This window comes from Amblyomma maculatum, unplaced genomic scaffold (genome assembly GCF_055883805.1).
Source record: "Amblyomma maculatum isolate TAMU_Amacu unplaced genomic scaffold, ASM5588380v1 scaffold_18, whole genome shotgun sequence".
In the NCBI taxonomy this organism is placed as follows: Eukaryota; Metazoa; Arthropoda; class Arachnida; order Ixodida; family Ixodidae; genus Amblyomma; species Amblyomma maculatum.
In genome coordinates, this window is record NW_028146743.1 from 8,593,450 (window position 1) to 8,610,174 (window position 16,725).

Consider the following 16,725-nt stretch of genomic DNA (forward strand, 5'->3'; position numbering starts at 1 on the left):
ACGTCGTTCTCGGAAGGCTCAAGTAGTCCACGTGGCCCGCATGAAGCCCTTCTATCAACGTGACGAACCTTGACTCGCCCGGCGGGCATCGTCTGCGAAGGGGGCAGTGTCACGCACTTCCCGCGGTCCTTATTGAAGGAAGATGAGGTTTGGCGGAATAAGGAGAAGAGGACGAGGAAGCTGGGTCTGTCCGCTGTAGTGTGCTAATCTCCAGCGTATCCTACCATCTGTGTAAATAAACGTCGTAACAATATAATATCAGGTGTCCCTGCTAACTTGAGCCAAGGATTAAATATAAAATATTTGGGGTTGGTACGGGAAACCAGGTGCATACATCTGTCAGCCCTCTTGCTCACCACTGGGAGTTCTTTGTTTTGTGATTAGTGAGTTATGTTATTTTTCTAATTTAGTAAATATTGCTTTTGGACAATAAATGTGATTTACAAATTTGGAGAGCACATTCTGAAACCCTCACTTCATTATTTGGGGTAAAGAAAGCCTCACGTGTATCTTTTTTTTTCTAGCTTGAAAAAAGTAACTCGAAATACAAAAAGTAAAACCTCATTACAAGAGACACTCAAAGGACCCGAAAAAGATGTCTCTTGTAACCAAAAATTCTAAAAGCACTGTGCTGATCAGTTTACTGCACATCAACATATAAATGCATGCACATGCATTAACAGGAAATCTTTCTGGAAAAGTTTAAAGGAGTTATCCATACTAGTATGCATTTTTGTGAGTACAGAGTGTATTCCTTCCCAAATTCTGGAGGTAAAGCATTTCATTTTGCAAGCCTTTCTATTTAATACCTTCGAAGCACTCTTACATGCTCGTCACCCTCAGGTGCTGACACTTTTCCTCTGAAATGTCCTCGTAGTAGTCCTCTGTGGAACATGTGTCATTTACTTGTGCGAGAACTGCACAGTCTGTAAGCTCTTAGGGAGCACACAAGATCAACATCTGCAGATACGAATTCCTCAAAAGATTCTGGTACCTCAGCAGTTTCTTGGATGCTTGCCCAAGCTTCATTTTCAAGGAAGCTTTCCACAGTGTCCATATATGAGCCCTCTTACATCATGTCACCACATTTAAAGCCTGCTTGTCTGAAACGGTTTTATACAGCTTCATTTCTCAGGCCATTCCAGACATCTGAAATCACCCGAACAGCAAACTTTGCATCAATTACTATTGTACAGCCTTGCTGCCTATTGAGCAACAGGCGTTCTACCAACCTTGTTTTGTACAACAACTTGACAGAGTGCATAATGCCTATGTCAATTGGTTGAAAGTAGGGTGTGGAGATTGGAGGGAAAAATAACTTTGGTGGCTAACTTTGGTGGCTTTGAGCACGAGAACTTTGGTGCTTTTGGTGCTGCTAGAACTGCATTGTTCACAAAGAGAAAAACATCAGGATTCTGAGCTTTTATCTTGTGATCAAATTTTAACAGTGAGGAGTTAAAAATGCTGAATGTCATTCATGCATTTTGATTTGCTTCGTAGGTGACAGTAATGCGATGCCAGTGGCTGAAACAGCGCGGTTATTTTGACTTTCCAATCATGGGGAAGCATTCCGGAGTTTCTGACATATACAACAAAAAGGATGCTGATATGGAACAGAATTTAGCTAAAGGAATGTGAAGTGCATTATGTACAAGTTGGTATGCTTCAGCTGCATTGCATGAGCACACCTGGATTGTGTCTCTTCTAAATAGTGAAGAATCTACTCCAGGGACCTGAAAAAGTTGTCCTTAGTAACCGAGTGTCTCTTGTAACCATGTCTCTTGTATGGAATGTTGTTAACATGGCAGACATAGGAAAACCAACCAAACCATTTTCAAATGTCTCTTATAACTGAGTGTCTCTTGTAACGAGATTTAACTTAATTCACATTACTAGCATGCTCGCGCGCTACGACTGTACTGCTGTCAGTCATGGTTTCAGCGAACGAAATCAGCAGTGGCCGGGGTAGACGCCGCGTTGCAGAGACATGCTCTTATGCTTGCGATGGTCGCAGTATGCTTGCCACACTCGCAGCAAGTCACGTGCTTCAGCTGGCTGTTGGGGGCATAGATACCATTGCACACATTTCAGCCTGCCGCTACAATGGGGCCGTGAAGCGACGGCCGCAGTCTGTTCACTCAAACCACGGTTGAGAGCACCGCAATTGTGGCGTGCAAATACGCTAGTCAAGTGATTTTGTTTTTCGTTGGCTTTCTTTCCAGCAGCTCAGGAAAAAAAGATGCAAGTGAGTCCTTTTTAATTGCAAGCAATCAAAAGGGGGTTTCTGAATGTGCTCTCCAACTTTTCAAATCCCGTTTATTGTCTAATGGCAATATTTACTCATTTAGAAAAATTAACCTAATTATTTGCGGAACAAAATATCCTGTGGTGTGCAAGATGGCTGACATGTGTGGTACTGATTTCCCTGGCCTACCTCGAATATTTAGTTTTTAACCATTGGCTCAAACTAGCTGAGACACGTAGTGTGCGTGTGTGTGCGTGTGTGTGGTATTTTTACAGTCGCAATGCCGAAAGGGGGGGGGGGGGCTTAGATTCAAGAAATCTAAAATGCATCTCCCCCCACATACCGCCCCGTGTTTTCACGGCGATATCTTGGCGAGACGGGCGCGAGAAATATATTTGGGAAACATATTTGGCAAATGCGATTACCCCCACCGAATAACCGCCGCTTCCAGGTCCACGTAGCAACACGCTGATAAGAGTTATGGAAGTGTCAGAATTAGCGACACAAGAAGCCAGAGATGGGGAGGGTAGAATCGCAAAGGTAGGTATATAGAATGAGGATTTCACACAGCTTGCACGATTAACTTTGTTCATATTTCTGGCAGTTTCAGAAGGCAAAACGTCCATCAGGCTACGGATCCTTAACCTGATGAAGGACGGTGCACCATCCGAAACTGATAGAAGAATGAACGAAAATAATGGTGGAAGCTGTGTGACATCTTCATTCTAATTTACATGGCCCATTGGCCAATGCAAACTACCGCTACTATTATATAGTATAGCACAAGGAAGGAGATAAACGTGGCACGGTCAAATCGAGATAGAAGCAAGACCGCATATGAAACTGTTTATTGACGTGATGTTTCGGCCGTGGGACCGGCCTTCTTTAGAAACCTCCTTCTGCCCTCCTTTTTTTCCTCCTCCTCTCCTCCCTCCTCAGGAAGGCTGATCGAGCGGCCGAAGCATCACGTCAATAAACAGCTTAATATGTGGTCTTCCTTTTACCGCCACCATCTCTCTCTTATATTATAGATATATATATATACGTATGTTTCGGCTCACGCCCGATTTGCCCGCCTGCACATGCATCATGCAGGATGCGTGAGATCATGGACCTGATGCTTCGTACTAAGAAGATGGCCGAGGAGGCCAAGGAAGAAGTGCGAAAAGCGTACGATGATGCCCTCCGAGTCCTCTCGGATGCCACGTCTGTCCAGATGCCGGAGATCGACACGGACGAGCTCTCCCGAAAAGCGCAGGAGATTATCGACGAGGTGGGTGCTGTTTGTGACTATAGGGAGAGGTCGAGTGGGCCACTGTACTTGGCACTGTTCGCAGAGCTGGTTCGGCACTACTACAATGCTTTGAAAGCACCGTCACGTCTTGCTCGTGTCTTTTGTGAGATCAGTACTTTTACAAAACACCGCTGTGAGCGAATCCTACACGAGTAGACAAGCTGCGCTTAAGGTTGTGCAACATGCCTGGTTACTCGGACCGTCTCTTCAGGCTGGTAGCCATAGGCGTCTTGCGCTACCGAGAGGGGCCGCGAAAATGTTGCTAAAAAATTTTCAGACAATTGCGTTATCTCCCAATGCAAAATTTGAGCGCAGCTTATCAGCTGTTTCAGCTTTTCGATAGATTGAGGCAAAGAATTCGAGCAAGACATGTGTACAATTACAGACAACTTTTTATTTTTCACACCTATTCACACATATTTTTCACACGTAATTCATCAAGAAACACTCCACTAACAGTTCTTGATTGTCAGTCTCTGCTTTGGTGGTGCGAACGGTAGGGTCTTCTCAGCAGCAGCGCTTTTAGCCTCTGCTTCAGCGACGCGCACTCCTGGATCACCTCGACGGCAACGACGGCGGTAAGCTTCTGCTTCGGCGGCATGCACCTCTGGATTCCTTCGGTGATGGCACTGGGTCTCTGCCCAGGCAGCTCGTTTAGCAGCAGCGGCAGAAAAAAGACTTCCACCGATTGCCTTGCTCATGGCTCAGAAAAAACTGGTAGAGAATAAACTATTTTATCAAGATTCGCCGCTACCAATTCGACGCTCTGATTGCTGCCGTCGGCGAACGGCGGCCGCTACGCATTTCGGCTTGGGCGTGCGGGAGAAATGACTGTAGGAGCGCACACAGCTAGAGCAGGGAGCATGTACAGGAACACTAGAGCAGTGTAGTGTTCCTGTATATATACAGGAACACATATACAGCAACACTAGAGCAGCGTAGCATAAGGTGCGTCGATGCGCGCGCCCTATAGAGCAGCGCGCTGCCCCGGCCAACGTTACTAGATTACTTGGCCTTGACTGCGGAGCTGGTGGATGGAGGTTAGAAGCGTCCCTTTTGAAACTGGATGATGGTCAGCACCATGCTCAACCTTTATTTGTTTTTTTACTTAGATAATTCGTCAACTTAACGACTTTTCCTTTAGTTTCGGGTTATCTTTAAATACCCGTGTTTAATTTTGATTTAGCTTCCATGCGTCGCCTCCCTGCTATTTATCGACGACGGCGACGACACGAGAACGGGCACCAAAGAGCTGCACTCCCCAGCATCTCCATCCGAATGCATGCAATCGGCATGGCCCACAGCTTTCAGTTGCATTATGGCATAGATTACAATGAATTTAAGGTGCTAAAGATGATTTCAAGATTGTCACGATGTGAAGAGCAATATAGATAACGCAATGTCAGTCATTATACGGCGTGCAGAAATCGTAGGCGATGTCTCTGTGCGCTGCCGTCCGCTCGATTGCCAGGCGTGTACATGCAACAATGCTAAGGCGCGTAAATGCACGAAACTGCAACAGGGACAGCACAAATGACCCTCTGATGCACACACAATTCTTTTAACAGGTGCCCTGCGCCGGCCGTGCTTTGGCGGCAACTCGCGGCCGATTAGGGCCACATCCCCGCACGCAAACCGCCCATATGCGACCATCATGCGACGTCACATGGGCTTCTTGGGCACCACGGAGAAAGAAAAATTATTTTTTTTCCTCCTTGTTGGGCGCGCTCTTTCATTGAACACTCCCAACTTACACGGGCGGGACGGGGTGTGGTAAGGCGCCACCGTGACTTGTTTACATTATTTGATAATGCCTTTATTTATGTTCCGTAAAGAATACAAGACACTGGAGGCCTGCAGAAAAAACTGTCATAAAAGACAGCTTGATGAGCCACAGGCACCCATACACTGAGCAGCGTCACAATGGCATTGTTTAAGGAAAAAAAGTATGATACATGTTCACAATTGGAAATACACTGAAAGTAACCCAAGTAGCACCAAACATTGGAATAATGTTATAAAATTGTTACCTAAGTTGCCTGAATGTTGCCTAACGTTCAGTCACATAAAAAGAACATCAGTACAGTAGAACTCCTTTATAATAAAGTCACAGGGACCATCAAAAATTTTTACAATATTTACTACAGGGTCTTGAATACTTGATGCCCGGGTTTCAAAAAAATCTTATGCGAAATCTACTGCACTATTCGAGCTGAAACAGCATTCACAATGTACCAAAATATGGTCTACGTTACTTGATATAACGTCGATCATATTTTGCTACTTTGTGAACATTATTTCAGCTCGAATAGTGCAGTAGATTTCACATAGGATTTGTTAAAACTCCGGACCTCAAATATTCAAGACCCTGTATATTAGTTGTTGGTGACTACAATTTTTTGCTTTCTTAAGCATGAGGGCAAAGTGGCTGTGAATACAGCAGAGTTTAATTTCATCTGAAAACCAAAGCCTTGCATGAACATGGCATCATCTTATTCAGTTTCTGTCTTTTAAAAGGCAATAGATGAAAAATATGCGCGTTGCAGCTGGTGCTGCAAAAATGCACACGCCTCCAGTTCTTGCCACCGCTGCCTCGTGCTTCGTACTGCACAGAGTTGTGAATGTTCGGCCGTTCCTTCCTCTCCCTATTTCTCGCTGTACTTTTATTCTTCTTTACTTTTTGAACGGACTGCGCCGCCGCCTTCTTTCCAAGTTAGCAGACAGCTTTATTTTTTTTTCCTACGTGCTGCATGCTTTCTCTCACGGCTCCAAGGCCTACATAAAGTTGACTTCTTCTACGTGCTACTAAGCAGGGTGGTAAAGCCATTTAAAAGAACACTCGGTGTTTTTTTTTAAAAAGCAAAAACAAAATCTCTCTCGATTCTAAGTAGCGGGCGTGTAGCGATGTCATTTCGCGGAAAGTCGCCATGGCCAGATGCCCTTTACTATAACCGAGTTTTACCAAAAATTTCTTTATTATAAAGGGAGGAAAAGGAACAGTCGTCTATGGAAGATGAACAGGGACTTAAGCTTCACTTCGCTATACCCGAGTTTACTATAGCGGGGTTCTACTGTAGAACATTTAAAAGAAACATTATACTAATAGTAAGGTTGAAAGGTGGGCGAGTTGAATCTGGTTCATTTTGTAGGTAGCGCAAAAAAACGAGGACCAAGAGTAGAAGGACACAACTCGAGCGCTTTGTCACAACTGAACTTTTTATTGAAAAACACAGAATAAATACCCATCTCACGAAACAAAATACAAGAAAGCAAACGTGATAGCATCAAGTAAAGGAAAAGTGTAGGGCATGGTACAGCTTGTGGGGGTGCTTACTAAGATAAGAAGTAAAAACAAAGGCAAAAGAGCCTCATAGTTCCGAAAGCAAACAGGAGTTACCAAAAAAGATGAAGGAAGCGATGGGAGAGATTAGTTCCATGTGTGGTCTAGATATGCCAATTCTTTTTGTGTTAGAGCAATCGACAGTGCGCTTATGCATGTACTCCGTTTGTCTTGATATATAAAAAGCCTCTGTGATTTCACAGTGAAGTCGTTCTTTATGAGTTGACAATATTTCTGCTTCCTCATAAAGGGGCTTACATTTTTTCTTGCACACCGGCTTACACTCTGGCTTACAACCTTGACATCCCTGGCAATGGTCAACCAAATGCGAGGATTTTGACCCTGATAGTGATTTTTCATGTTCCTTTAGCCGTACATTTACACAACGTCCCGTCTGTCCTATGTAAGTTTTTCCACAGGAAACTGGCAGCTCATATACCACCCCCGTTTTGCAAGGAATGAACCCTGAAGCATGGCATGCTTTAGATCTTTCCTTTTTTTTTTTTTGCCCCTCCGATCGTACCTTTGCATTTAGAAACACAAATATCTCTACAGCTACATAATTTCGTCTGAATTTAAACTATCATTTATCACCATTGGCACGTAACGAAAGAAACAAGAACTGCTGGCGTGCTATCAATGGCTGAGCTTGTAAATATATCCAAGATCGACCGGCCGGAAGTGACTTGTTTGTGGGACTCACAGCTCTTGCGGCTTCACCACTGCAGGCTGGCCGCATCCAGAAAGAAGCCGACGAGCTGCTGGAAAAACACGCTGCCGTCTTGGAGCGAGTGGGACCGCAACGCGAAGAAGCGGAAGACCTTCTCGCCGAGGCACAACGACAGCAGCAGGTATGCTGTGTTCCGCGCATATGCCCTTGGGGTGAGATAGAATTAAGGGAGGGTTGTTGTGCTCATGCTGCACTGGGAAATACAGCAAAAACAAGCTCCTGCGGCTATACTTTGCATAACTGCACTTCTGTAATTACTCCTCTGGTAACAAATGCAGATCAGTTAATTCATAGGCAGATAGGCAACAACTTTCATTAACGGGTACAGAAAGTGTACTAAATATTATATACATATAATTTAGGAAATGTTAAGTGTGGTGGCAAATATTATCAGCTGACTCAGCACCTCGCAGGGGGGTCTAGGGTTATTGATATCAATTCCTTTCGCTTGACCAGCCCAGTGCTGAGATTGGGGAAAATGTGGCCATGGCTGTGATGAGTACTAAGCACACAGGGCGCTTAGAGGCCATATTCTCTCTACACCTCACTAGATCACCGACCGCCTGCTGGCTGAGACGGATGCTGCTTTCGCCAAGGCAAAGGAGGCAGCCGCCGAGGGTGAGAGGATACTCGAAGAAGCCCAGAACACACTCAAGGTGCTTAAAGGTACGTCGTCAGTGATGCAATATTTGCGGAGAGGTGAGTCGCACTAATTCTGAGCTTTGTTACTATAACCTGGTTGATGATTGTAACCTGAATCGCTGTTTAAGCACAAGCTTAGCGCTAGTAATATAACTCAGTGCACGTGTTCGGCACTGTGAGCAGTGTATGTGATGAAAATGTGTCCTGTACTCAGAGCCCATTGATAATTCTTGCTGTGTGTCGATATCTTTGCGAAGTGGCGAAGTATGCGTACTACTGAGTTACAGCACTGGTGTCGATGGCACAGAGTTCGACGAGAACGTGAAGGAGAGCAAGGAGAAGGCAAACGTAGCACTGCAACGCGTGCCGGAGATCCAGGCGCTCATCGAGGAGGCTGAGAACAAGACCCGAGACGCAAGAGGTGCCCTGAAGGATGCCGAGGCGGATGCCAACGCGGCCAGCGATATTGCCAAGGAGGCGCAGAGGATTGCTGAGCAGGCATCAAAGGTACATGTGTGGTCCTGGGCCTCCTTCACCTTGCATTTCTTGCCAGGCTGGAGCGCCAGCAGCACCTGTGTTCACGAAGTATGTGTCACAGTGCAAGCGCTATCGGCCGCTTTACTATTGAATACCGAGTTTAGACTGCCCCTTTTCAAGGTGTGCTGTCATCTTTTGTCCTTCTTGAAATAATCGTACTGCCGGCTCAGTCATTGTCTCTACTGGCAAAGCCTGTGGTGCATGTTAAAGAAAAAGAATTCGCAGGTTATCATGCTATATGTGATGTGATACACGTATGCTAGCAGGACTGGTTGTGTATGTTTTTACAATGATCACCTTCCCATTGAATCTTTGCATCATATTTCGCCATCGCTTTTCAGTATGGTGGGGGCTTCTTGTGGTTGGAGGAGTTTAGAGGGCGCAAGTTAGTGGATGGGTAGGGAGGTAGCCTACATGTTGCATGTAGGGTCCCTAGTGGAGGGGTGGTAGGTAGCGCCTTGTGGAGGGAGGAAGGGCAGTTGCGAATACTATGAAGATTTTATGGGGTGAGGTGCCTTGTTTGGTGGCGGCATCTAAACAATGAGCATGATTGGAGTGCAAATATGGGTTGATTGTGAGTGGAGACCTTTTTGAAGGTGCAGGTGGGTGATTGGTGCAGCTTTTGGTGGGTGAAGTTGGGCGCAGCTTGGAGGTAGGGCAAAGGATTTCTGGAGGGTGGCGGCGGTGGCATATCCCTATTGCAAAAACCAGTGCCACTGGGTGCGAGCGCTCCAGCGCCATACCTGATTATGGTCCCAGTATGACGCTGGAAACTGGGCGCACTGGGACGCGGCATACTGGGACGCTCCGCACTGGCGCCACTGTTCGCCCGGAGAAAAAAAGGCGTGGGATAAAAATTAAAATGTAAAAAGTAACGAAACAAGTTAGGTACATAAAAAACATATAAAAAGTAAAAAAAAGAAAAAAATTAGTGCACCAAGCGCACCTCGAACTACGTCCCTAGGCACTTGTCAATCACTAGCTCAGCAGGCTAACCGCTCGGCCACGCCGAGAACTGAATATTGAAACATTTTTGCCTTTTATGTCATGACCCGCATTTATATGGTTGGGACTTCATGTTTCGCAGTCTACAGGCCATTGCTACCTAACAATTCCAACTTCTTGATCATTTTAGCTTGCTCTCTGCTCTCACGACTTGCAACTAATGTTCTGGGTGCCCATGCGCGCTATTTTGTGCACTGAAATCATTTTAACATGTGGAGTTTGACAGCGCTGGCAAATTTACCAACGCCGGCTCTTGGGTGGTGCTCTGCTACCGTGGGTGTAATTTTCGCTGAACACGGAGCTTTAGTAGAAGTCTTCAAGAAAAAACGTGCGACCGAGCTTCAATACCGGCAAGTGCCGCAGCGATGACCCTAATTGCGTGTAACTAAACCTTATTTGTATGTAAACATTGCGGGAAGCGTTGCGATGACCGAGGGCTCGGCTGCTTGATACGCAGAGTAAGATGGAGCGCAAAAGCTTGTGAAACACGCCAAATATTATGTATTACAAGCGCTGTATGTTGTTGCTTTTTCTCTCATGGGCCCATCGCTCGGTAAACTACTCTCTTCCTGGTTTTAGTTTTTCTGTCTGCTGTTTATACTGGGCCGTGGTGCAGGCTACGCTCGCCTACGATTGAGCCCGCATTGAACATTTTAGCAGTAATCATTGTGTTAGAGTGCCCTTAAGATCGGCTGTGAAGTTGGTTATGCATGGTAGCCCACATTATTCAATTCCAGCTTTAGTTGTGCGTTAATCGCCAGTGTGTCATGAGATCGAGGCGCGGCGGTCGTTGTGTCTCTAGAAACGCTCGAAACGACGTATGGAAACATGGAAACTCTAGAAAAAAGATACTGCCTTTGTTTTCTTACAAATGCGCAACGACTTCGCAGCAAAAAGCGCTTGCTTGAACCATATTTTTCATATGCCCCCCGATGGTCGATTGAAAGTACGCTGTTGCCCTGTTGGCCCCTGAGGGATGCTACTCCGGCTGACGCGGCAAGCCGCACCTGCTATACTGGGGCACTGGGACCAGTACGGCCCCAGCGCACATACAGCGCTTCTCCCAGTGCATCGCGGATGCCAGCGACACACCCAGCGTCAAAAGGATAATCCCAGCGTTTTTCTTCCATCGCACCTGTGCAGCCAGTGTCTTCCCGTTACTGCTCCAGTGAATATCGCAGACCTCCAGCGTGCCCAGCAGATCCAGTGCAAAACCAGCGCGAAAATCTTACTGGTTTTGCACTGGAGACGCTGGTTTTTGCAATAGGAATCGCACAAGATAAAAAGGAAAGATTTTGCCCGACTAGTGTACAGTAATATGCCGAAGAACCACGTGCGTAGCAGGAAAAATGACAATTATGGTGACAAGCATGCGGTTCGTGACCACGGCTGACGCCAGTTTGACTCATCAAATGTGTACCACTGGGGATCTGCATCTGTGTAACTGAGCAAATATGTATACATGTTCAGCGACCATAAATGTTGAGCCTCAGTGGCACATATCTCCGCATCAGGTCTACATCAGTGGCATTTGTGAGCCATATGCTCGCCATCCTAATTGTCATCTTTCTTCATATGGAGGACGAATAAACCTTATTAACCAGGAGTTCCCAAGGCTCTGGTATAATCTAACAGATTATGTGTTGACAAAGACTCGGTGGACATACGCTTTGTGGCTGCTTGTTCAAGTGGCATCTGATCTTGTCTCGTCACATACATGTGAGTGGATCATGATGTTGCTCTTATTCATGCACTTCACAGGACGCCATTAACGTCCGCGACGAAGCGGACAACGCAAAGACGTCAGCGCGCCAGCTGGGAGACGAGGCGGAAGACCTGGCTCGCAAAGTTGAAGACACCGACGAACGCATGCGCGGATTCGAGGAGCAGGCCCGTGGGGACATGACGCTCGCCAAGGAGGTAACATCCCATTTCAGAAGAATTGTGTAGAATCTGTTGTGCTGCCGATTGACCGTGGTCGGTCATGTCCAATTCCACGCAGTTATGTTGTTTCTTTTGAATTTCAACTACATGCAGTAGTTTGCTCATGCAAACAGTCGCTGTACGAAAAGAAAAACTGCGACACAGCTGCGAGGTGTTACACATAGAGCTAGGAAAGCATGGAAGAGTCAATATGATGAGAAGAATTGCTGGTGGGCATGACCTGGCCAAGCTACCATAGCCATTCGCTCTATTTTTTCCTCCTGCCTGCCTTTTGCTGACAAAGTTATATTGCACTATCGTTATTGCAACGACTGCAAATAACTTAACTCTGATTAGATCATAACTTTGTAGCGTAAACACAAAAAATTGCTCTGAAGATATGCTAATGCTTCATATATGCACACTCTGCTTCACAGGCGCTGGAAAAAGCAAACGAAGCCAGGACCGGTGCCAAGCAAGCATCGGACAAAGTCGCAGCAGCTGTGGCCACAGTCAACGAAATCCTAAGGGCCTTGGGTACGCACCGCGAGCAAAGTGGTCACATTAGTAATTTAGTATTGTTGACGCATAGTAGGCATGACACCCATTGTCTGCCGGTGATTGTTCACTTCATAGCAGAGGAAAAAATGAAAGGCACCTGTACACAAATTTGGTGGAACCTACCTAGCTGCAGTCATTACTATATGGCTACGATGTGTCATGTCGCAATGCTCAGTCCATTTCAGTCAAAAGGCACGATGCCCGGGAATGAAGAGTGAATACTGATTCTATGCTTTATAATTTTTTACTTTTGTTCTTTTCTTCCGGTGGTTTGGTGGAGTGGCTGGCATGCAAAGTGACTAGGGAGTCGTAATCATGCTTTTTCGCAGCGCGCAGGTTCTGTGCTTCAGGCTCTGTGTGTTTGCTTTCCTCATTGTAATGAAAACTTACGTGCAGGCGTACTGACCGTATGCGGTGCTGCAAATATATTGATCGCCTGCAATACCTGCACCTGAATTATTTATACACACGCATGCCCACACACCTGAAGTTTTGTAGTGGCAGAAAATAACTGTCAAGACTGAGAGCATCTTCTAAACGCCGCGTAAACATTGACGTTTGGAATTATGTTGCAAAATTGTACAAGTGTTCCTTAGCTCATGGACAGAGTTTTCTGTCACTATAGTTGTTTCACATAACAGACGTAATTTAAGGTACAAAAGCGGCTGATTGAGCTCGGTGCTCTGACGTGCTGCAAATTTTAGCGCTCCCTCCGGTGCCATTCAGGCCACCGCAGCTCAGGCCTCACTGCTATTGAAAATAGGAAGCTATTGAAAAAAGGAAAGGAAAAGCTGCTGACATTACAAGATATGCTCAGTAATTGGCCAGGATCAATCGGCGAAAAGCACTTTCGATCAGTTCAGACTAAAAAACAACTGCAGTTTATTTGGTGCAGTGCATTCAAAATCGACCAAAGTGTAGAGTGTCAGCAGAGTGGCAGCACGAGAAATCCCCACAGGTGGAACCAGTTTGGGCACCAAGAATGGTGTCGAAATATGTTAAAATTGAGTGTTACCAATTGGTTAAACTTTGGCTCATCACCAGATATGCTATACATTCATAAGCTCATTGCAGGGCCCTTAGCCGGTCTGCAAGCGCCAAGCTAACCTTGTTATGCTCCATGTGCAGCCAACGTGGACAGTGTGGATCCCGGTCGGCTGGACCAACTGGAGCGGCGCCTGGTTGAGGCAGAGCGTGAAGCGGAGCGAGCGCGTCTAGATGAGCGCCTGGAGGAGCTGCGAGCTGCGCGTCAGCAGCAGCAGGGATGGATGCACGACTATGAAGCGCAGATTGAGCAACTCAAACGGGATGTGGCCAACGTCAAGGACATCAGCGACTCATTGCCCGACAGGTGCTTCCGACGTATCAAGCTCGAGCCGTGAAGTAGCAGCGGTGCCAGGGACGACAGCAGAAGCAGGAGAATGTGAAGGATGGGTGACATCTAAGCTCGAAAGTAACAGAAAAGGAAGAAACTTTTGTGCCACAGTCACAATAACGGCGCTACGACTGCGCAGCAGCTTGGAGAACTAAATGACTCATTAGGAAGAGATTCGCAACGATAGGACATCATCAGTGAGGAGCTAACACAGCATGTGCACCGACTACCATTTCAGAATTGTTCGTTGTTTGGGAAAAAGAACTCTGCCCACACAGCATGGTGATGACATGTTTCTGTGTCTTGTTGTCATATGATGCAGACCTCCAAGATTTTTATGGAGGCTCAGAAAAGGCGGCAACTGCTCTGTTGTTATATGCTATCGCAGAAGCAGTGGGTATCTTTGAGGCTGAGGTCCTAGTAAGTTGTTGCTAGAACTGCATTGGGAACTTGTTTGAAGTGTTGCAATGTTGTATGGGAATCAATATTTAAATTGGGACCAGTTTTTATGGACTAAAGCAGAGATGGCTGGTTTTAAACTTTATCTGTATGGATGGGATGGAAAGTGAAGTTTTTTTTTTTAAGTCTTTGAACCTGCAAGAAATGGCGACATAGCCTGTAGCAAACTGAAAACAAAACAACTCTAAATGAACAATTTCAGTCTAACAAACAGGTCTTAATGTTGTAGAGGCAAAATAGAGCGGTCCGAGAGCAGTACCACTCACTATATTTCGAGTGAGTTTAAATAAAACTGTTCACCAACTAACTGCCTACATCAGCTCCATAGCAAATCAACATAGGAGTGATATTACAGCTGATATCTCAGGTAGCCAATGCATTAAGGGTCCTCACATCTTAAAATGACTTATTATGAAGCTGTCTGCTATGGACCTGCTAGAAAGTGCCTATCATAAGCCGATGTGTGATTTAAAACGCTACGTGATTGCACACGTCAAAAATGCCATCATGTTTAGGTTGAAGCTCCTGCCTTTCAGGCAGAAACTGAGCAGTGTTTGTATCTTTTTTTTGTAACAGTATATTTTATGCCTCCAGGCTGTAGTAAGGTATCGTTTACTGTTAGTCTCTACACAAATGAATTGAACGACTCATTTTTATGACTGCCCATATTCTCAGTTTGTTCCCAGGCAGTTTAGCAAGTGGCATTGAACTAAAATATCTCAACATTACCAGGAACCCACCAACACCTAGTGGGACAAGGGAAAATAGGCATACCAGAATCCTGGATGACCACCCCAACCTGCAGCTAATAGCCAGTTTACTAATAGGCCAAGTAACCCTGGTTTGCTGTCCCGTCCCCTCAGCTTCTTCATACACCTAATGCAAAAAGGGTGGCAAGATGGTGCACACAAACTTCACGCAATGCCATTTTTAAATAGAATTCTTGACTTGTGGCTGGCAAGGTTTGCAAAGCCAGAACTACTGCCAAAACCAGCTATAGGTTCACCACTTGCACATCAATCTTCTGCCATTGCGACCACTTGATATAGGTGTTAACTAAGCAGGAACCTAGCTGTTCTGGATATCCCTAATCATATACAAATTGCCAAGTTATGAGGCTTATCTGTCAAATGAGCACTTGGAGCAAATTTGGCATTGCTGCCACTGCACACAACTGTTTAAGTAGGTTGTAGTGCTATGCAAACATTTTTTCTTTCTACAGAAAAATTGTTCTATTATACCATTAGGAGTGGAACAAATGCATGTACATGAACCATGCATGCACGAAGCCCGCGCTGTGCGGCCAGCGCACTGACTGTCCAGCAATTGAAAAGTGACGCTCATAATAACTGATAGGCTACTAAACAGCTGTTTTATTTGTTCAGCTGCATGCTCGCTGTTCTGGCAACTGTGAATAATGGCAGTCAAGTCAAATGTACGTACCACTACTGTCACCTTAAGCAAATGGCTGCATGCTTTTAATAAGCTGCACACCGTGGTTTAAAAAGTGCTTTGTCTAATAGATTCAAGGAACTCAAACATGTTCTACAAGCACCTTGCAGTACCTTTTTCAGTCAGATAACTGAGTCAGTCCTTTTGGGGGGGCTCACTGAGTGCTTAGTGACCAGCACAACCAATCGTTTTGGTCCAAATCTTGCCGGCATGTTCAAGCACTTCATCTTGCAAGCTGAATGTATTGTCAGCCAAAATTCTATGATCAAAACTGAAAATGAAACTTTATTGCCCTTCCTTGTTCAGCAGTTTGTTACCTCCTCAGTGGCTTATTTTACGAGCATTGATGCCATTACACATGAAAGGCAAGCTTCTGCAGACTCCCTAGACTCATAAGCCTGTAATCTAAACAATCTCGAATGGAAGCATTTCGTGTCATTTCAGAAACTGCATTTGAAAGTTTTAAGTTATTGCAGTTGTCCGTGTGTCCTCCACGAGAACTGTGCATAATCATTTCAAGCTACGCCTATTCTGTCTCGCATGATGTCCATTGTGTGCAAACTGCCAACCTGCTCCAATGGACATGCATGGAGCACTGCTTTCTCTAATCTGTTGAGCTGCAACAAAACCACACCTTGTTTTCTACTTTCTTCTTGAGCAGGTGAACATCACATGTACAGAGTGCAATAGTACTAAGAGAATGTAGGATGCATCTCATTTTGTTTGTTTTCTGCATTTGTATAACCTTTCGGACATATTACAGCTGTTTTGACTTGTTACTCAGATGAACGAAAAAAAAAATGTCATTTTAAGAGATCAAAGTACTGGTTGTTTTGAGACTGCCACAGTGTGCTGAATGCCAAACAGAAACCAGTGCCAAAGAATATGTCCCATAATGTTTTTTTTTCATGTGTGCATTTAATAAAGAGCAATTAAACACGTTGCTCTGTACAATTTTGCTTATTCCTCTCAAATGAAGCCTCAGTCAGCATAGACCAGCTCTTGCACTGCTAACAGAGCATTGCAAGGGCTTCTCAGCCCGTGCCCCACACTTGCAGCTGATGTTTGGACCAGGTCTGCAGCTTCGACGTGGAGATGAGCCGGGCCCCGGCCCATTTCCACTACAGTTCAAGAGGTAAATTTCTTATTGGATGCATGTAGT

The 16,725-nt window shown here is 45.4% G+C and overlaps 1 protein-coding gene across 1 annotated transcript in view; it reads left to right on the top strand.

Moving 5' to 3' along the window:
* Positions 1–16,517, top strand: part of LanB2 (laminin subunit gamma-1) — a 161,814-nt gene extending 145,297 nt beyond the window's left edge. The window contains exons 19-25 of the mRNA XM_084586295.1: positions 3,341–3,518; positions 7,608–7,730; positions 8,161–8,275; positions 8,559–8,758; positions 11,555–11,713; positions 12,154–12,253; positions 13,406–16,517. Of these exons, the coding sequence (XP_084442421.1) occupies positions 3,341–3,518; positions 7,608–7,730; positions 8,161–8,275; positions 8,559–8,758; positions 11,555–11,713; positions 12,154–12,253; positions 13,406–13,659 (1,129 nt within the window). The 3' untranslated portion in view covers positions 13,660–16,517. The remainder of the gene's footprint in view (positions 1–3,340; positions 3,519–7,607; positions 7,731–8,160; positions 8,276–8,558; positions 8,759–11,554; positions 11,714–12,153; positions 12,254–13,405) is intronic.
* Positions 16,518–16,725: the final 208 nt, after the last annotated feature.